Below are 22,548 nucleotides of genomic sequence, written 5' to 3'. Positions count from 1 at the left end.
TTTCGAGCGATCCATCGCTGTTTCACCACCAGTTGCTTTCGCCGATATGCTGTACCTGTTACTGAAGCGGCTGAGCCAGCCGATGCTGGTTTGATGATGATGTTTAGCAGGCTTGCGCTGTGGTCCCAACAGCATGGATTGTTCACGGTCTATGAAAATCGTCGCCAGCATGAATTGCGAAATGCCAGCTTCGTCAGCCACAACTACCATTTTCTTTCCATCATCAAATGCAGCGAGGATCTGCGCTTTCTCTTCCAAAATATTCTGACGCTGCTTGTTTGAAACCATTGTACCTGTCATCTCGCATAACAGACAGCTCTCTCGTTCTCGCAGCAGACGATTGTCTTCCTTTCTCTTGCGTAATAGTCGATTGACGTAACTGAGTCGAACGTCATTTAAATATTGCGTCACAGACCTGGGCATAACAAATGGCCGTCCAGCATTCGGTAATCTCATTTTCTTTTCATTTTGTACTTGGTTAGTTTTAACAATTGGTCGTATTCAATAATTTTCTTTGATTTTCTACATTGAGACTTAAAAGAATCCAGAAGGATTATAATATCTTGATATTGAAAAATAAAATTCATTGTAGATTATTGAGATTCTACTGTACCTCAAATATGACACTATGTGACTACTTAACTCTACTATCACCTTTGTTGCTAAATAAGTGTGTGTGTGTGTGTATATAAATGGAATGCAACGAAAGGTAATAGAAAGAAAAATTAATTTACTAATGAAGTTAAAAAAAACTATCAAAAACAAAGCGAAAATTAAACAGGCTCCCCGGGCAATATATAAAGATAGCGATAACACAGATTTAACACCGACATCACCAGTGATAGGAGAAAGAAGGGATAACACCCCATAATTTCTGCAGAAGGTGAGTGCTTCTGTTTGCTTGTCAATCCCCTAAAGTGTGAATTAATTGGTGGCATAACTCATATAAGCAATTATCTGCCTGTCTGCTTTTTATGGGCTTGCCTCCCAGCCACGGCAGTATCGCACACAGCGTCAACGACAGTCACCATTATTATACCATCACTTGAGCCATACCTCCCAATTTATCTGGACAGTTTCGCTTTACCGGATTTTAGAGTGACTGGCGAGAACACGAACGATGGTTTACAAGTAATTTAATAAAATATTTGAACACACACACATAAAGAGGGATTTGATAGTTAAATGTCAGAGATCTCCAATGTAGTATATCGGGTTGTAGTCGATGAAAGATCTGTCAATGTTGGAGTAATGTTTCAAGGGACAGTACCAATGCATCTTCCAATTCTGTCGCATAAACAAGCTGCTGTCCCTTGAAGGAAATTTTACCGGATCACAACAGATTGAACTGCCAGATGCTGATAGCATTTAAGCATTAATTTTATAAACATTTACAAAGGATTCTTGGCCATTTGTAAATGTTTATAAAGCTTTTAAATGCTATTTGGGATTGAATGACCAAAACATGCTAGAAAAAAACAAAACAAATGAATAAAAAAAAAAATGGACACGTCAGTTTAACAAATCTATACATATTATTAATTCTACAGTAAAATTATAAATTTAAATTTTACTTTACGCCTCTAGCTTTATATTTATTTTGAATATGAAGACAGTACGAATCTCTGTGTGCGGAAGAATATATATAATCTTTGCTCTTTAGTTCTAGTTTCAGCTGTTTAAAACCATAGACTAAATTAAATTACTTGCTTAATAATCAGTATCAAGTTTCTGATTTGAAAAAAAAAATCTTTAGCCTCAAAAATAATGAAAATTAATGATAGCACGTACCGTTGTCGAGCGACAGACCCATTTAATTAGGATCCTGAAGAAACTTAAAAATTTTCAATGAATGTTGAAATATTCGTAATTGCATACAAGCAAGATATTGTGGTACTTTGTGCTTCAACTCATTATCCTAATTGAGCACCATTTTAATTTTAATGTTTAGAAAAAAGTGTGCAGAGAGAAACTTACCGCGAAATGATAGAGGGAGGGGGGATCTTTAAGCAGACGCTAAATGTCACGTGATCTAGCGTCCCTGACCTTTATTTGTAAAACCAATCTATAACCAAGTGGAATTCCATATAATATATATTCAAAAAATACATAAAATAGCCCCATTTGGACTAAACTTTATAATTTATAAGATTATGACTTTTCGTTTTGAAATAGGTTGCAGAAATGTGTCCTTTTCGTTTACATTTTATATTTAGTTCTGCCTTCAGGTGGCATGAGCACGCTAGCACAACGTGGCGCGAGGTGCCTTTGCCAGAGAAGCTGCTGTGAGAGCTTAATCGGTGGTGACAGTAAGCGTCTTCGCTACTCGTACATTGTCACCTAAAGCTACACGTCAAGAGAAGTGTAAGATCATTTCTTTTCTCATTTATTCTTGTGATTTCGCTTATTACAATATAAAAATATAGCTACCGGCTTCGCTCGCATTACATCAGTGTTTCAATTGTTATGCCAGGGCATTTCAAGGATGTTTGCATTTTGTTTGAAATTTTACCGCAACATCATAAGTATAGTATTGTTGAATCGGAAGCCATCCCTATCTCTTTCTACAAAGACTTCTTATACTACATTTCTTTTACGAAAGAGAGAGAGAGACTTGTGGATGCACAACAATTGTGTAAAATGTTCCCTCCCCCCAACACTTTTTTCAGTTTTTCATACAATACAGCAGGTGTCTGAATTGTTTCCATCTGCCACGTTTGATTTTGTTCCTCACTTTATAATTGTTATACTGGGTTAGTAAAAAGGTTATTTTATAAAATGAAGATGAATAATTTCCTTGCATGGACTGGAACTTTCAAAATAACTGTCAAACGATGGATTAGCATATTAATGGATGGTGGAAGTTCCACTTAAAATGAGAGAACACAATAATGCAGAGGTGTCCCGTTTACAAAAACTACATACAGGAAAGATGAAAACAGCAGTGGGTGGCAGTAGGCACCACCAAAACTGCCTTTGTGCAGGTCACAGAGGTACGTTCTGTGGGTAGTTCTACTCTTTGAATGTGCACAGACATAGGGGTGGCCTGCCATTACTTGGTTGCTGTCAGCCAGGTTGTCTCTGATCTGCAGAAAAGTCAGGTAGTTGATTGTCCTCCACTTTGATTATTGTTAACTGTGGCTTCCACTGATTTAACTTTATTTTATGAGAATCTGTCAGATAGACCTTGCCTCTTGTATAACAAAATGCAGGAAGTGACTGTCAATTACCCTGTACAACTGTGCTAGACTAATGGAAGTGAACATTGGGCAGACTCTTATGTGGGTTGTCTGAGCATTTCATAAATATTCCTTACTATGCACACACATAGGGGCAGCAGACGAGGCTAACACACATTAAATAACAATCGTGGTGTATACCCTATGTAGGCAAACTAATAGTGATACCTTATTTGAAGGAAAATGTGCTTGAGGATGTCCTGCATCCTGTTAGTGCTTGTGACACATTCAACTTTTCTTAAAGGTTGTGCTGACCTCGATGTAATAGAGCAGAAGACCAGAGGGCATAAGTTAGAAAAGGTCATTGGCAGGAAGGATGAAGTTGGTCCATTATTAGCTGCAGACTGTTTCTTCCATTCCATATGCAGGCTCAGTGTTTATCTGTGTCTGGAATTAAGGACAAGTCAAGACTGCAACAAGCAATGCCACTCCAGATGATATTTTTATACATGTGAATATTCTGAAGTAGGCTAACATTGTCCATTAAAATGAAGTAAAGCTTTCCTCAACAGTTATTGATTTGATGAAATGAAGATATTGTAGGGCTAAATCATTGCTATTCTCCAATTACATGGTAATTTGGGAGACACCATAAGCACGAAATGGATAAAAAACTACTTTAACATAAGTCCAAGTGGAGTATAGTTGTGCAGATAATTTTTATTTATTGTGATAATCAAGATGGGAAGAGACTTTAAAGAGAAGATAGTTTTGATTTTTTTTTTTTTTTTAACTAGCTATAAGTGATTTAAAAAGAAAATTCTGACCATGAGCATGATCGTATATGAAAATATAGGGAAAATCATTTTAAACCATTTGTTATGTCTTTCATTGTAATGGAAGATAGAATGAATGCTGATGCAAGTGAACAGAATCACCAACTGTTATGTTCTCTTTAATTTTGTTTTCTTTAGTAGTTTGCAGAGAAATCAGGTCACTACCTGATAGTGCACTGTGATAGTAGGTGTAACTTTTGTTTTTCATTAGCCCTCAAGTGACCTTTTGCTGGATGTTATCTGTCACGTACAAAGTTCTGTGGACTTTGAACAACCTGCATTCTTTCTTTATCTAGGAGAAGAGTGAAATTAAATTACTGACATTTACATGTTCGGCTCATTGTCAGTCATCAGCCCTCTAGTGAATTTTCACGGCATAAAGTCCACTAATTTTTGTATTTGTTGATGGTTAAGCTTGGGTGGAAGACAGTAATGATGTAGAACACTTATTGGCAAGTGTGACTGATAAATCCTCTCGAGAAGTTAAAATTTTACTTTTACTGCTTTCAGTGTTAACATTATTCTCAGTTTGAACTAGCAGCTACTTTTAACTTTAAAACAAAGCTTTTTTGTGTCAGTGTTTATAATTGTGTGTAAAATATAAACAAAGGGGTTCTTTTCTTGTTTGTTAGAAATGATGGGTAAATTATTTTTAGGGAATAGGCTTACAATAAGTGCAGATAGTAAAACAACCTTGTTTAGCATATCACAGAAGGCACTTTAAAAGTGGGTTTGTAGGGCAATAGTTTATTAACAGTGTCAGAAAGTTAACTAGGTTGCTTTGCACACATATATGGACACTCACAGAGCTGGAGGTCTTTATTATCTTTGCTATAATCAATGTATCGGAAGATGTAGGTTGCTACCTCTTTTGGTAATGTGAAAATGGTGTTCAAAGTCCTTTGGTCACAGTTCAAAATTTCATGGAAGGCCAGTTTTGGTCATGTGCTTTCAAAGTTTTTATCAGGACAGAAGATAACACCTTGGGATGGTTTAATACTTAAGTCCATCCCACCTGCTGGCTGGTCAGTTTATTTGATCATTCCATAGTCTGTAACAAATTTCTAGTTGTAGGCTTTGGTTCTTCGTGTTCAGCAAATCTGCTTTTTAAGTATGCTTGTTCTTCTGATAATTGCTTTCAGCCAACTTCATTTAATGTACATTATGTTGTCAATTGACTTTTCAAAGTAGTTACTTTAAAAAATTTAATATTAATTAACTTCATTTATTATTATTCTTGACAGGTTGTCTCATCCTTGGTAGTTGCATACCTTGGTCACAATGGTTGAAGGAGGAGACCAAAGTGCTCGTAACGCAGAGCATGAAGACTCTACCACCTACCAGGATGTTGGATTGGCCTCTCACCCAGAACCCGCAGTTATTGCAGGGGCTCAGCCGTCAGGGGGCGCTGGTGTGGACAAAGATCCGGGAGGAATCCTCGATACCCTTAGTCTGCCAAGAAAGCTGCCATCCATAGTAGACATCAAAGCAGCGCTTCCACCCCATGTTTTCGAGCGCAACGCCATGACATCTTGTACTACGCTTTCAAGGATTTTGCACAGGTGATTCTCCTCTTCCTGCTGGCTGAGTGGGTATGGTCATCATCACTGCTTCCAACATGGGGACTGCTAGTACTGCTGCCTGGGTACTGGCTTCTGCAGGGCACCTTTTTCACCTCCATTTTTGTTGCTGGTCATGATGCTGGCCACTCCTCCTTCTCTCGGCATGATCTTCTGAATGATGTTGTAGGCAACATCCTGCACACCTTTCTCCTCTGCCCCTACTACTGCTGGAAACTGTCACATCGCCATCATCACAAGAATACGGGTAACATTGACAAAGATGAAGTCTTTTATCCAGTCCGCAATAGAGACAATAATGGGGGCTCTCTTTTGCCTTATTTTGGCTTGGGTGTTGGATGGTTTGGCTACCTTCTCAAGGGTTACAAACCTCGTGCTGTTAGCCACATCAATCTTTCGATCCAATTTTCGCTCGCCACATCCCAGCCTGCATTCTGTCTCTAACCTTGATAATAGGTTGGGTAGCTGTTCTTTGGCAGTATGCCCTATCTGCCGGGTTTTGGAAGCTGTTTGTACACTATATTGTGCCAGACTTTATATTTGCCTCATACACTGTTATCATCACATTCCTGCATCACACAGAGGATGATATACCATGGTACGATGACTCCCTGTGGGAATATGTTCGTGGCCAGCTCAGCTCCGTGGACCGCCACTATGGCTGGTGCCATAATATCATCCACAACATTGGTACTCACCAAATCCACCATCTGTTCTCCATGGTTCCCCACTACCACCTGGAGGAGGCGACACGTGTCTTTCGAAAGAAGTTTCCAGAGCTGGTTCAAGTGCGCTCAGAGAGAATTCTGCCAGCCTTTGTCCGTATGTTTAGAAAATATCTTAAGCAGCATACTATACCAGACTCTACCCTGGTACACTTATATAAATGATCCCTTGATTTAGGAACTTCATGTATTTCCTTCTACCTATTTTTGCAGTTGTCATTCTTCGTCTAGAACAAGAATATTGCAAACTGTATTACTATTAAAATATACTTATTTGAATTTGGTAGAGTGTTCTCTTCCTCTTTTTCCTCCACTTCTTACCTATCAATCTGTGAAAATATTATGTGAGCAGCATTGTGTGCCACATAAATTGCCCTTTTCATGTTCTCAACATTTGTCGGATTAGAATTGATGCACTTATCTATCTTGTTCTCAGACAACTAGATTCAAGAAGACACAATTCAATAAAATGTTGTCCATTTGCTTTATTTTTGGAAGTTCTCTTTTTTTTTAAGAAAAGCTTTTTAGAGGAACATTAAAAAACATTTTTATTGTTTATTGGCTGGTACTTTGACAGAAATTCTTAAAATTTAGAATGAACGTGTAGGGTGTAGAAGGCAGTACTAAGTTTGTAACAGTTCTTTTCTGATTTGATGACATGATTTAAAATGAAAAGAAAAGATTTTTGCTAGAAATACAAAAATAGAAGTGTTAACGAAGAGATCTGTACAAATTTAGTACTTGATGTGTGATTATTGTGAATATTTGTTGCAGTTTTTCTGTCTTTGTTGTCACAGTGATTGGTAGTTGCCTAAGCCCTTGGTTCATTGAGAATATTGACAGGCATTTCTGTCAGAAATGTGAGAACTCATTCTGGACATGTTTGTGCCTTCTATGCATCCCATAGTCTGGGAGTACCTGAGAAACAGCCATGGTGTGTGGTACCTAAACCTGCATCACTTTCATTTCTGTGGTCTTTGGGCATACTGAATCCCATTCAAAAGAAAAATGTTCCCCCTTTTTTTTTTTTTTTTGAAATTATGGAAGTGAATATTTGGTGTTCCTGTGTATATGTGCACACATGAATGTAAACACACCTATATGTACATTATGTAGGTGATTTTTGTGGGGTGGTTTTTTGTTGTTTTTTTTTTTGTTTGTTTGCTTAGGTTTTTTTCCGTGGCTTTTTTTAAAAAATAAACAATCTCCAGTTATCAACTGAAGATGAACGTGCACTGCAGATGGAACAGAATTTAGTCTAGCTTGGAGATCTTGTACTATTTGCTGCCTCCTTTTTTCAGTTTCTCAAACAAGAAACTTTTTTTTTTGCTGCTGTGAGGTAAACATTCTTGTATTTCCACAAAGTACTGTACTAATACTACTACTTATGCTTATTGTTTGTGCTTTTTTATGTCTTTTTTTTTAATACATTAAAGTTTAACTTAGTCTGCCTGTCATGATCTCTGGCAAAGTATTTAACTGTAGCCATAATCAGTCCAAACAGTGTAACTGTACACATGTGAAGTGCTTGATGCAAGATTCCTGAAAGAAAAAAAGGCAGTTATTTTTAATGCCAAATGTGCTTGTAGCTACTAACTGTTGTATTAACTAGTCAGGTAGTCTCAAAATCAAAAGGTTAATTCTAGTGAATGCAGAAGTTGCATTTGTTTATTGGAATAATTTGTCTTGTTTAAAACATATTTATAATGAGAATATGTCTGCATAAGTGATGGTGTTAAGCACTTTGATTCCTAGAATACTCTTTGCATTCCATACTTTAGAGATCCAGGTAGGTTAATATACTTGCCATCAGTACCAAAAGTTTTTGTCAGTCAGATGTGCGTTGAGTGTTGCTGCTAATCACAAATGTTTAAACCAGCTTGCAAATGAGAAGAAGAAGTAAAAGTCAGAAAGGTAAATTATTTCATGGATGGTGGATTTTATTCCTTTTTTGCACTTGTAGATGGTGTTCATCATTTTCATGATTATTGCTGGTGGCATCAGAGCTGATCAGTGCATAAGGCATGTTGATGGTTCAACCAGTACAAGCAGATATGAAGATGAATGAGTATTACATGCATTGTGTACATGAGTAGACACGGAGGAAGTATTGTGTATGTTTATTGTGGGTTTTATCACCCATACCAAAATGAGACCTTGCATTGTAAGCAAAGAGAAAGAGTACATGTTTATGAACTGGGCAAATGAGCGTATGTTACAAAGATGACATATCTATACCAAGTTGAAACTGAGTTTTGTAATTAACCAAAGGAGGCTGTGTAACTGTGCTACAACAGTTTCTGGCACGCTGTACACTGCTGACCCAAGTGTTCAAATTCATGCCATCAGTGTTTTGTTTCCATGACATTTTAAGCGCTACCTTGGGCTGCTTGCCATCAAATCGCCGCACTTCTGTGCTCAGCTCGTATCAGACCAAATCGTTTTTAGACATGTTTTGTCATTTAGATGTTGTGAAAGATGTCCAATTTGTTTCGCTAGCAAGTTTATTTTTAGTTTTAAAAAATTCTTTTCCCCCTTATGTCAAGCAAACTATTTTTTTTTCCCAGAGTAGCTTTTGAGGTCATAGGGACTACTCTGTCAGTGGCGGCAGGAGTGGTAGACTTTGCTGTTGATGCAGCTAATCATTATTTTGGTTGTTGCTGACAGCTTTGTGTTCACAGCCGAAGTTTCTTTTTTAAAGTTAGACGACATCAGATTACATTGGTTTTTTTTTTTTTAAGTTTTGCGAAAGCAGGATGGGCGTATCGCGCTGATGGATCGAGACAAAGGTCGACGGAAGCAGCCATTCGGCTTTGTCCATTTTTAGACAAATTTAGGCTAAACCCATCTGGCCACGGCCTGATCAATGATGTTAATAGCTCCCTCACTTCTTTGAAGCAGTTAAGCAGAGGTTGTCATTTCACTTACCACTGGTCACGAAAGTAATTGCAGGTTTTCTCAAGCTCCTTTGTGATACGCCCTCATGGGTCTGCCAGTACAGATTCTGCCCATCTTTTATTTTCCTGCCCCCGATTTTTTAGTCGACCTATTGTCTAGCATTTCGTTAAACAAAGTATTTACTGATACTACTAATGATTTCACTTTCATAGCGCATTACTCGCCAGTGAACAACTATAGAAAGACTATTTACAACACAAAATGTTATAAATAGCAAACCTGAAGAAGTCTCGCGTTGTGAGTGGCGAAGCAAGTCCAGCTGAGCTTGGTCATCACTGCGTGTAGTCTGTTATTTGTGATGTACTTTCAACCATATCGAAAAAGATGCACGAATTTTACAAACGGCATTATTATATTTTTTTTTCAATGTATGAATCGGGAAAATGTCCAAGTCGTGAACTATGTGCAAGAAAAGTACAGTGTCATTGACTCAAAACCCTAAGTTATGAAGCGGCCGTCATCGCCATTTGTCTTCTCTCGAAAGTCAACCCTAAGGGCATTCATATATGAAAGCCTCGTACCTTATGGATTTTCGTCACTGACGTACTTTTTTTAATTTATTATTTTCATTCAAAATATATTTGACCCCAGATTTCAGCACGTTCGCAGGTGACGAAGTGGGTCAAAGGTTTGACGGATCCTGGCAAGGTTGTTTTTTGCCCTCGCCCCTCCCTCGTAACCTAAACTCATGTTCTTTTGTAATCGGTGGCAAAATACTGTGCCAGGTAATGTTAATACGTGCATGTTGCGTACTCAGTCGTAAAATATATTGAAGATGTTTTGAGTACATGGATGCTTTGTTTGGGAGAGGCCATACTCATTTCCCGATCTTTGATCATACAGTTTTTGAGTGCGTAGACTGGCCAGGATTGCATTTTAAAACCATTTATGGTTGTGGAGGGGTTTTGGTTTTTGAAGTCGCAAATTTTGATGTTGACATGTCAGTGCACAATCAAAAAAAGAGACAAATGTCCTGTGTGTTTTGCTGTCGACTTTTATGGATTTCTGTAGTCGGTTTGGCGATGCAGTAGTGTTTGATGTGTGTTTGTTGGTTTCTTTTTAGTTTCTTGCTTCATTCGGGAGAATCTTTGTTTATACTTGTTTGGGAAGACTTCGTAAAAGGTGTTATTTAAAGAGAAAGAGTACATTAACTTGTCCTGTTTTGTCGAGTCAAATCACTGATATCTGATCGTTGCGATCAGGTGGATCTACAAGATCCGTGGGAGTCGCAGTTTCTGCTCGACCCACTACAGACGCTCGGCCATCAGTCGAGTTTTTTTTTTTTTCTTGTATTTATCAAATTTATTTTTATTTTTCGTGCATGGTATTCACATTTTTTCCTAGTCGTGGTGCGTGTGGTATTGAGGCGGAGGTGCTGCAAGAGAGGTAACAGGACATTACATCCAGCAGTATACCAACTTATTTTCCTCTCTCTGCTTGATTGTGCCCTCCCCTCCTTTCCCTTGAGAACCTATTCGTGGATTGGCTGATTTGTGACGGAAGTCTCTTGCTGGAACGAATTGCCGACTTTTAAGCAGCAGAAGAGACAAGCGAACCACGAAACCAAGGTTTAGCCGACTTCAGTATTAAAAACAACCAAGACGGTAACTTCTTGTAATACTGCAAGCGTGGTCAGGTTCATTGTGTAACAATGTGTCATCCCTGGAGCGGCAGTTATGAAGCGAACGTGAGGTCGTTGTCCTGGGGCAAATATAAAGCGATGTCCAGACCCGGAGTTGTTGGAAGTCGGTGGCACCTCGCCCTGGATAAAGAAACACGGAGCAGTGCCTGGCGTCTAGACAAAATAAACGCTTTCCCTCCTTGTTCCCCATTTTGCCCTGGGGAAAGGACTAACTATTGCTTCATAGCTACGGCCCTTGAATACTCGTAGCACAAATTTTTGTTTCCAGCTTAGATATAGAGAGTTGGCTAGTGACAATCAAGGCTGAACAACACTTAATACTCACTAAATGCTTTCATCGAAAGAAATGCTCATGTTCTGTCGTCTTTCCATCTCCCATACCTACCTCCATAACGCGCCACAGGGAAGCTCCTGGCTGCACTCGGTCGAACAAGATAAACTGGGCTGATGTTCACGTGTCTAGCATTTCAGGCCGGTCAAGCCTATGATCTGCTGCGTCTGCTCATTGTCATGATATTCTTTGTGAGCACAGGTTATCTTCCCAGGGCAGAAATGAGCAAGGTTGGACGACTTGTAAGTGGATAACAGGCTCGGCATGATTGTAGACCCTTTACTTGCCTAGTCAAGAATCTTATGTCAAAGAAATGAAACGGGTTTTGACTGGAGAACAAATTTGCTGGTCTTTGTAGGGACTGCTTTTGGTCTCAGTGTTTGACTTGGGTAACTTGCTGGTTGTTGGTTTGGATTTGAGTTTAGCGATGGGTAAGACGCCAGCCCTCGCACAATTCTCACTTCTTATCCTTGATCCCCCCTCCCCATTTTAATTTTAGCATTTTCATCAGTATATTTAATTTTTGCTTTGTGGGTTTTGTCAGTGCCTTGTGGAGTCGGGCCTTCATCGGTCGAAGCTTTGGCTTTTTTTTTTAATCCAGAATCTTTTAAAATGTTCTATATTCTCTAGAACTTTCGGGTGATGGATTACAGTTGCAAGGCACTTATAGCGTAAAATGAAGGCATGGCGGTAACTGGAGGATTTGGTGGTTCTTTTCTGTTTTGGGCTTTAAGTCATGGTAATCCCTGTGACCACCTTGAGTAATGTCAAGGGTTGTGAGGGACTGAAAGTAAGACCTTGCATTTCCCCGAAGTAATCTTCTTGGTAAACATTTCCTTTCATCTCATTTTTTTAATTTTAATTTTAATTGCAGTTTGTAAACAGTTACACACACAAAAATTTCAAATGCATTTATTGTGAAAACAAATGTGAACATTAAGATATTAAATATAACTTGACCCATGCTGTGTATTTGTTGTCTTCCTTCAGATTTACCCTTAGACATTCCGGCCTTTGAGTTTTGGCGTTTGAAAGTACAATTTTCAGACTGGTTTTAATTAGTGTAAGCGTTCATTTGGTTTTCTTGATGCCTTAAAACACAATAAAGATTGCTCTGAACTTATTCTTGGTTACTTGTGGACAAAAGTGAAGGGAGTGCAAAAATTGTAGTAATGTCATTGTCTTTTATTGACTCCTTGTCATTCTCATTTTCATGCAGAGGTCCATCAAATCACACATGCCCACAGACTTGTCACATTAGAGGGCAGTTCCATTTCTTTGGTGTGAATATGTCTTGTCCCTGGGGTGCATGGCAGTATTATACTAAAGCAGTTTTCAATCAAAATGTCTGAAAATCTCAAGCATACAGACAAACATTCACATCCTGTTTTGCTGTTGTGTACATCATTAAAATCAAGATGATTCAATTATTTATTGGAAAAGCTAAGCAGTCTTGTGTGAATACACAACACAATAATTTAAATAATAAAAAAAGTCTAATAAAGAAAAGTGATGGACTCTTGCTGTTTTAAATACAAAATAAATAAATCTTGATGGTGAAAAAGCTCATTCCAAATTGTTGGCCTTTGATGCTTTTAAAAAATAATAAAGAGAAGTAAACAGTAGCTTGAAAGATTTTCAAATCTGAGCTAGCACTTTAATGTTTTTATTGAATCAAAAGAAGGATATTTATAGCATAAAAGCACTTATACCTAATACTAAAAAGTATATTTAATTTTCTTCTGCTCAAAGAACAGGTTGCATGACATTAGTTTTCAGATGGATGTACCTTTTTATGAAAAAAAAATTATCACTTGCATTTTCTGCGATGTTTTCCTCGACTGCTTTTAAGGCTTCTGTGAAGTATTCACCAACTGATTTGTAAACTGCTAAAAGAACAAAAGAAACAACAGTTCATGCATTCAAATTATCTCAAGAACAGACTAAAATACAACCATCACAAGCTAAGTAACATACTCCCTATATATATTTAGTCCATATTTAGCAGGTATTGACTTTACATATTATTTTACTGCTTTGAATATTTTTTTACAGTCATATGCAAACCCCCCTATGTTAAAGCATATCTTGAATTGTTGTTACGAGAAGCACATCATTGTAGGAATGTTTGGAACAAACCAAATAAGCACAAAGTGTTTGAAAGAACAACGAACATTTATTTAAGCTTATGGTGGGCTCATGACACATGGACATAGGTTGTTATGGACACTGTAATAATGAACACTAATAAAGTGATTTTCCAAAACAATTTAGTCAGAGCTCTTCATAAATAAGAGGACCTACAAACAGATCAACTGACATACTAACATCCCTCCAACCATGTACTGGTACAACAGAGACAGCCACAGAGTAAATACAGAAGATAAAACAAGTGTGAGGAAGTGACCTTAGCCGGAACCATCAGTGGTCGATATTTTACAGCTCACTGCTGCCGCAACCAATAGCTGTGAGACTTTCACATTGCGATTTGTAGTCAGCTTTCGATGGGTTCATTGACTATCGGGTTTTAATGCAAGGGAAACAACCAAGCTGTAACAAGTTGGCAATGAAATAGAGTTTTGTTCCCCTTTAGATCGATTAGCGAGCAAGAAATTCGTGTGCTATTGTTATAAAGTGATAGAACAAAGGAAATGTGGCAGTTTCACACGAAAGAAAAAGGAAAGAGAACTGAGACATCGGTGTTTATCGTCAAGTCAAAACAATTCAAAATTATAAATAAGGATTAAAATGTATTTTTATATAATTATTGAATAAATATAAATATTATGTTAAACTAGGAATAAATACTAAGGTTGCCTACCGAGTCGTTCCAGGCTTCTGTATAGATCATTATCGCTACATAAGTGTAGGTACCATGTACCAGACCATTGCACATTATAATTTATTACATACACATAGACGCCCGTCAATGAAAATTAATCATCTATTAAAAATATCTTTATAACTGTATATCAAAGTTGTTCAAATCATAAATATGTAATCATAAAAATGTCTAAATTTACACTAGTTTAAATGCCCAGCATAACCTGAATCCACTCAGTTACCTAGAGCACGAAAGACTCGCAAATAAAGTGTTTTTAGTTTGGTTTATCTGTCTCTCTAGACTTCTCTCGTTCATATCCACATTAATTCTCGTTTAACTCTTCGATCAGAGACTTCAGGCAATTAAAAGCTTTTACCCGGATAAAGATATGTTCTACACTGCTCTGTGTTTGTTTGGTGACCTCTGATAATAGAACATTCACCTGTACATGTGAACTCTGACAAAGCTAAGGCATAACATTGTTTTATCTCTGCGTTCGTCGTCTAAAATATTCCTTTGTGTTTACCCGCATCATTTTGTTCATTTGTTTTTAAACATCATTTTCTAGCGGTGGAGAGTGGCAGTCTAATTTATCTCCCTTCTGGGAAATTAAGAAAATATCCGATGGAAGCCGTTTCAGATTCTTCTAATTACAGAAAGTCCATTTTCTTTCGTAACGATGTTCGTAAAATCGCCATTCCTTACTGTCCGTTCTTCGCATACGCAGGCAGTAAAATGGTTATGATGATTGAAAGTAACAGGACGGAAGGAAAGAGGAAAGATTTTAAAGTTTGGACCAGCATTCATGTAGTAGGCCTTTCTTCAATCCTTACCAGAGGGAAGGAAAAAGAAGGGCATCGAACGAGCTATTTGAACAATCGATTCCTCCTCCCTCCGCTCGGCGACCCGACAGCTGTAATTGCATGTAGCAGGCTCCCGTTAAGTTGCGAGCGAATCGTTTCAAAAACACGATCGTGAGAGTCAGTGTGTGGGGGGGGGGGGTCAAACAACACTCGCCGGTTCTCTCGGCCACCTAACACAGCTCCGATCAAATGAAAGAGTAAATATAGTCAGAATATGGCAACAAAAGATGCTAGGAGAAAGATCTGTCATTTCTAGCCTAAAAGCGTTTACAGTATCGATGGGCAGGCAACCGTGTCGACAGTCAGTCATGAATTTCCGGGTTATCTCCCTCCACCCTCATGCCGATCGTCCCCTTCCAATGGCGGGGTACTAGTCAATATTAGAACATGTCTCTCTTCCTTGAACCTGGTATACCGAATGTTCTACTTGCTTTTTAATCCAATTAAAGATTAAATTCGCCGATAAAGACTGAACAAAGAAGGAATGTCTTTTGTCTTGTTGGAGAGTCTTTAACCAAATGATGTTTGCGTTAACTGAAAAGGTCTTGTGGGATTTTATTTTATATATATATACTAATGATTGAGAAAAGCTTAGTGCACGATACTGTTCCCCAGATGTTTAGCTAATATCCCATCCATTCTCGAGAAACACACCTCAAAACATCACCACGCACAGGTCTAGGTTAACACCACAAGACGTCACGATTGTACATAGACACTTCCATGTCAATTCCTCAGCCAATGGAAGGACTGGGACCAAGTGTTATTAAGGAGCATCTGTGTACAAAAGTGACATCACGATTTTAATTTCTTTCTGTTCATCATGATGCTTGAAGGCGTGTATCTTGATTTAAAGAAGAGGGGCCCAGATTTTGGGAAATTGTGTTCTGCATTAAGTTGTATGCACTCATTAGAAAAATTACATCCCATTAAACCATTAATTTTTTTAAATTTACGTTTGCCTACTAACATTTGTTTATTTATCAATAACTTTAAAAGGTGTTTTCAGCAATCTGATGAATAACGCCCAAGCTGCTTCAAAACTTCAGGTAACTTTTGACTGGCCACCATTCTCACTTCATTATCTTATTATTTTTATCCGTGAGTACTAAAATTAAAATATTTCATCTCAACACTTATGTTTGTCTTCGTTTGTACATGAATGTGTTCATGCATAATGTAGCAATTACTACCCTTTGAATGCTATCTTACCAGATTTTCTTTTTTTCGCCAATGGTTCCGTCCTCGTTTCCACAGATTTCTGTGGTATTCTCAAATTTTGCTGTGAAGCACCCAACGAAAAGCGGTCGGTCGGTTTGTAAAGGCAGTCTGGCGACAAGACAAGAAAAGCCGAGGCTTGATTCTCTCACGTGTGAGGGAAATAACGGACAGCGGACAGTAGGCGCCACCTATCAATTGAGAACAAACAAGGGCGAGCACGCAGCGGCATTCCCTCCTAATCAGCCAATTAAACGGCTGCTGTTTTTGAAAATTTAATTTGAGATGGCGGCCGTCCTTTGAGACAGGCACGGCAGCGCGTGCCTGCGGCTCGTCCTTGGCGCGAGGGAGCCCGGTAATTTCTGTGTTTCGTTTCTTCTTGTTTTCCCGTCCGCAATTTGCTTTTCCCCGGTCGCGTCTGTAGGCGCTGGGGTCGGGCTCATTTGCTGAGCAAACTTTTCCAATATGGCGGCAATTACGCCGAAACGTCGCGCGATTAAAACGAGGCTGAGAGGAAATTCAGGGGGAAATTGTCCCATTTGGCAACACTTCTCCAGCCCTGCTTGCCGCGCCTTAACAAAATCCACGACAGGAGAGGTTCCGGAGCAGCATTTCACCACTAGCACCGATCTAGTCACGAAGCCTGGTGAATAGGCACTACAGCCAGATTCCTCGTCCTGTCGCACCCCCTTCTCCCAACCATTTTTGGAACCGCAGAGTGTTCGGCAAGGACCATCTGTTTTTCTCGTGGTCGGCGATGGAGACATCGCCTTGAGGGAAGGTAGGGGTGGGGGGTAGATGAGTGAGGAGGGTTGTCAGATGAGAGGTTTGTGGGTTTTTTGGTATCCTCCCAACCCCATTTCTTTTCTTTCTTTTTTTTTTTTCAACGGCATGTCATCCAACTGTTATTCGATCTGCCACGTGTCTGAGGAGATGGAAGAGATCATTCTCCAAACCGCAAATTAATTATGGGGTAGGTGTTTACAGGGTATTCACTAAGAGCGGCAGTTCTAATGAGGAATGTTTTGATTAATTAATGAAGAGGGGAGGTTTATTCTTATAACCACCAGCTCCTCCATGCTCGCCTGCCCACAAACCTATAGAATATTATATTACACAGGGCTAAAACAGTGGTGTCTAAATCCAAAGGCACACACACACTACTGATTCGATACCCGTGTCACGCGAGATTTTTTTTCTTTGTTTACATAGTTGTGTTGCTGGTACGTTATTTCTTGGAGGGCTGGGGATGGTAAGACAGCGAGTGAGAGGACATGAGTACCACACTAACAAAAAGCTAGCCCCGAGTAAAATGAGGCATCTAACACCTCAATCCCCTGGTACGATCGTAGTCATCATTAGCTTTACATTCATATATAAACATACATATATAGATACATACATGGCTTTAATGAAGGTAGACAGGAGTGTAGTGTCGGACAAGAGTCCAGTCCTCACCCAAGACAAGAGCCGTAAAAAGAAAATAAAATAGCATCAACAACACATCGCTCTGTATCCTTGACTCCTCTCAGAGCTCTCCAGTCACAGTCTGCACCACTCTCCGTGACTAGCGCACTCATTAGGAGCCGAATAACGAAGGCTTACTGTGACTCTCCGCCGCGCTCTAGTGCGGGGTGTAGGAATGTGGGATAGTGTGAGGTGGTGGAGGGGTGCAGTCGTCTGACTTCCTCACCGGCCATGGCCGTCATCATCATTGTATATATCAATAATATTTTTGTACATCTGTGTTTTCGAAGCGCGCGCGATGTCATGACATGTCATGTTTGAGAGAAATATTGATTGCGATCCTACCGAGTAGAAATTAATGGAGGTGAACAAATTGAACGGAGGGAGAGACGGGCATGAATTTAAACTGCCTTTAAATGAGTAATTTAAACGGCATATTTTATTTAAATTATTTTTTTTTTTCCCGGTCGTTAAAAATTCGTCCTGATGATAAATGCACATGAACTGTCTTTTATGAACAAAATTGTTGGGAAATTTTTATCCTCATCATCATCATGATGCATCGTTTAAAATAACGCGCGGGAGGTAAATGCTCATGAAGTCGTGCGCGCACTCCGTAACACAGTTATCCCCCATTTCTTTTTTTGGTCAGTGTTTGTATGTTTTAGCACACTCGCGCGTGCATTCGTGGGTCGGTGTGAGTTTGCCACCATATTGTTGTTGCCAGTCTAAACAATCCGAGGAAAACGGTCGGAAAAGCTGCCGACATTTGTAGTTAGAAAAAATGGATCTTAAAATAATAAGTCGGGCTGTGTTCCACATGTAGCAGCCTGACTTTCAGAAGTGAGTGGAGTAAAAGGCTACTACCGGCGCAGACATCTAAGAAAGTTGTTTCAGAAAACATTTTCCTTACCCTCACCCCACGAGCCCCACCCTCTCCCTCATCCCCACATGTGACGTCACAGCGGTTTTTTTTCTGGAGGTGACGCCTTTTCTCTTTGAAAAAATCAAACCAAAACAAACAACAAAAATACCCCCCAAAAACAAACAAACGAACAAACAACAAAAACAACACCGGGTGGCTTCTTTTATCTGCCTAATCACCCGCCTTTCAGCTCATCGAGGACCAAGCGACGACAGCGTTTTCCATTGGCATGGTTAGAGAGGGGATGGGGGAAGGGGGAAGAAAGTTACATAGAGGATGCATTGACTACTGGGGATGGGGAAAGATGTGGACCCAAGGATATGGAAGGAATGACAGGACGAGCACGAATGTCGGCATCACATTACGCATGCGCTTTGGGGAAAAGAGTTCAAACAAGTTTCGCACAGCGCGAGCACTCGTCTACCTGACCTGTCTACACGGGTGCTCACTCTACAGCATGCACTTTGTTTTTTCTTTGTCCTTATTCTTCTCTGCACTTTTTTGTTTACTTTCTTGACTTATTCAATTTTTTTTAATTTAGCTTGTTTCTTTTTTTCCTTTATATTTGGTTTCTTTATTTATTTGTCTTTGATTTGTTTCTGTTTTGCTTTTTCGTTTCTTTTTGTGTTATTTTTGTGTTTGTTTCTGTCATCGTTCTATCTTTGTTGCTCATTTTGTTTGTTTGTTTGTTTTTTATTATTTTCCTTGCCTTTTTTCGTTTGTCTTTGATTTGTATTTGTTGTTTCTTTGAGTTCATTGTATCCCTCTCGCTGTAACATACGTACCTACTTGTATTTACATTTTGTTTGTGCTTCTCTCTCTCTCTAGTTCTCTATCGCATATACAGACGGATACAGATAGATATACCCCCCCCTTCCGCTACACACACACACACTTAGATACAGATATGAACACGTATCACACTAGCTTACATAAAAGTTCTGCCCTACCCGACTCTTTTTCACGCATGCGCACACACATGCAGATGTAAAAATACGATGAATTACTTTTGCACGCAGATAGAAAAAAAAGCTCTGCAGGAACCCACAATTACAATCATTTCCGAATGTCCACCCCGGAAAGTTCTCGCTTTTGTCTCCATCACAACACCCGACCTCGGCTGTTCGCCAGGACAACGAGGTCAACATTCTCAGTGATGCCAGAAAAATAGTTTCGATGACTACATCTTCATTCTAGATGGCCTCCTCGACTGACAGATGACCTGCCTCGTGTCTCAAGTCGTACACACCCTTGGGACTCTCCAAGCTTTGTTCGTGGTTCTTCGCAGCGCTCAGTGCTCCAAAAAACACAGAACAATTCCTCCAATACATAGAGGAAAGGAGGTCTGATTTTTCTCGCTTGAATGCATTCAGAAGGAGGAAATAGAATAACTATAGTTAAATGCGCCTGCTTAACACGCTGTTAAGCTCGACCATTGTTTGGAGAGAACTTGCACAATGTGATGGTTTGCCTGCGACAGTCTTGTGAAAAGCTGTTTGTCGGCCTTTGTCTTCTGGAGGACAGGTCGAGGGCCACGGGCTTAAATGCATGCTGGGATCGCTTCTAGCAATCGTTTCTTGGATTGTGGGCGCGTGGGTGCACACACACACACACATACACACACAGGCAAACACACACATACACATACACATACACATACACATACACACACACACACACAAACACACACAGACACGCACGCGCATAAGCTCACGTTGTAGATGTATAAGCAAAAAACATCTTCAACCCTAGATGAGTCTTGACTCGTCTCCGAGTCAACCTTTGCCCGGGTCAAAGGTTTACGTATATTTTTTCTTTTTTTAGTTTTTAATACATTTCTTAATTATCAGTAATACATTTTTAGTTATTTAGGGGACATTTTCAGTTTAGTTAGAACATATTTTGTAGCTGGGTCCACCACAATTTATATTTAGTATTCATACATTTTTAGTTCATTATATTTAAGTTCGCTTTAATATTTCTGTTAGTAGCCTTAAGAAATTTTCTGATTTCGTCTGGAACATATATTCTAATTGACTTTAGGCATCAGAAAGCTAGAGTTTCTCAGTCCTCGCCCCTCACCTGAATGCAGGAGCCGGTAAAACCAAAGGGCTAACCAGTTATTATGTACAAACACCGTGCCAGCAAACGGGAAGTACACACGTAGAGCTAGCGGCGAGTTTTAAATGAAAGCGGCACTAATTTGTTCAGCACACAAGCGGAGGCTGTTGGTCAACAGGGGCAGGAGTCAAGGGGTCGCAGGGTCTTCGTCCTCCGCCCGCGACGAGGGGAGCGCGCGAAACTAGCCAACGTGTTCTAAGAGATGTGAGTGAGTGAGTGAGTGAGTGAGTGAGTGAGTGAGTGAGTGAGTGAGTGAGTGAGTGAGTGAGTGAGTGAGTGAGTGAGTGACAGGGGTAAAAAAAAAAATCAAAATTTATTTATTTGGACACGGTGGTTAGCGATGACTTACGGAAGCGAAGATAGCATTTCTCACAACGCTTGACCCTTGACCTGCTAATGTGACGGCGTGTGTCTGACTCTCCTAAGCAATAGGTCAGTGGAGGTCAGACGCTGTCACTGATAACTACACAGATTTTAGTCTCAGCGGTCAATAAGGAGATATCAGATGACCGGAAACTTTGAACCAATGATGTGACTTCTCCAGACCGGAAACAACAAACGCGCAGACGTCACGTACCAGGTGACTGCTGTATGTGACGGAAGTGAACTATATCCTGAAATCTGGGGTCGGATGAGGAGTGGGGAAGGATGTGAGAATGGTTATGACAAAAGCGACCAATGCTAATAAAAGCAAGTTTTGCTTCATGTGAAGCAAACAGAACAAAGAGGACACAACTCAAATCTTCAAACACACCTGTGGTCGTCGTGAGAATAAAGCGACCTGCACAATTTAGCAAAGCTGTGAGAACTTTGCTCTGCCAATCAGACCCTGGATGTAGGGGTCAAAGGCACAAGTCTTCGCCACATTTTGACCGTAGCTTTGACACGAAGGGTATGGGTGAAGGCTCTGGATGGTCTTAAGCTTGGACATCACAAAGCTTCAGGTTGCTCTCGTCTTCATCTACTTTGTTCATAGAGTGAAAGGAAGGTTTTTACACACGTAAAAATAAATAAATACAATAAGTATACCTTCCTTCATTTGTGTTTGTTCAACCTTTTTATGACTACACCATGTGCGTGGCTATGAATGCACACGTGTGTGTGATCGTGTGTGTAAGAGAGAGAGAGAGAAGAAAAACTTCGTCCCTGCCTGTGTAGTCTCGTCCGTGCACCTCAACATCCAAAGTTTACTGTCTTATGAACCCAAGACTTAATCAATCCATTAATTGACAAGAAACAAGTAAACAAACAATGCCAACCTGCTTTGTTGTCTTTATAACAGAATTTCAATCATTGTGTTTTCACACACTCAGCGCCCTCGACCATTTTTTAAAATTTATCTGATTAAAAAAAACCTCTTTCAGCAGAAACTGTTCACAAGCCGCATTAACAACTAGTCAGCCCAGAAGAGCTTTCTGTCCAAAGCTGTTAATCATTAAGCAATCATTGTACAACCATGCTGACAGGAGTGGCTCCTGAAAAGATGTTTGTGTGGAGAAGAGTCAACATCCGGCATGAAAGCATACAGACTTCATTCTGTGACCAGGTAAGGATGATCTGAATGAGTAGGTAAGAGTACAGACCGTTCTTTGGCCAGTAAGGATGATCTGAATGGACATGTAACTGGACGAGGGCCAGATTGCCAGAATACATTCCTGTGGAAAAAACATCCAACAGATGACAAAAGACAGAAAAAAGAAAACCGGGTATTAAAAGAACCCAAACTTCAAAATGGCGTCTTTTGTATCAGACTGACACATTCTTTCTGCAATTTATCACACAAATGTGTGAATCAAAATGAAATTAGTTAACGGCTAGCAACACTCCTAATAACGAATTAAACAAACATTTTAAAGACTTCTTTGCTGAGATGTTATAA

General features: G+C 39.5%; 1 protein-coding gene across 1 annotated transcript; it reads left to right on the top strand.

The window, feature by feature from the left end:
• Nucleotides 1-406: 406 nt before the first annotated feature.
• On the top strand, nucleotides 407-12,374 carry LOC112555112 (delta(12) fatty acid desaturase FAD2-like). Its single transcript, XM_025223324.1, is given in 5 exon segments — nucleotides 407-446; nucleotides 2,229-2,364; nucleotides 5,260-5,543; nucleotides 5,546-5,986; nucleotides 5,989-12,374. Coding segments are annotated over 3 exon segments (1,185 nt in total). The 5' UTR covers nucleotides 407-446; nucleotides 2,229-2,364; nucleotides 5,260-5,296; the 3' UTR covers nucleotides 6,486-12,374.
• The last annotated feature ends 10,174 nt before the right edge of the window (nucleotides 12,375-22,548 follow it).

This window comes from Pomacea canaliculata, linkage group LG14 (genome assembly GCF_003073045.1).
Source record: "Pomacea canaliculata isolate SZHN2017 linkage group LG14, ASM307304v1, whole genome shotgun sequence".
Classification (NCBI taxonomy): domain Eukaryota; kingdom Metazoa; phylum Mollusca; class Gastropoda; order Architaenioglossa; family Ampullariidae; genus Pomacea; species Pomacea canaliculata.
Note: the sequence above shows the minus strand (reverse complement) of the source record. Positions and strands in the feature narration are given on the sequence as shown.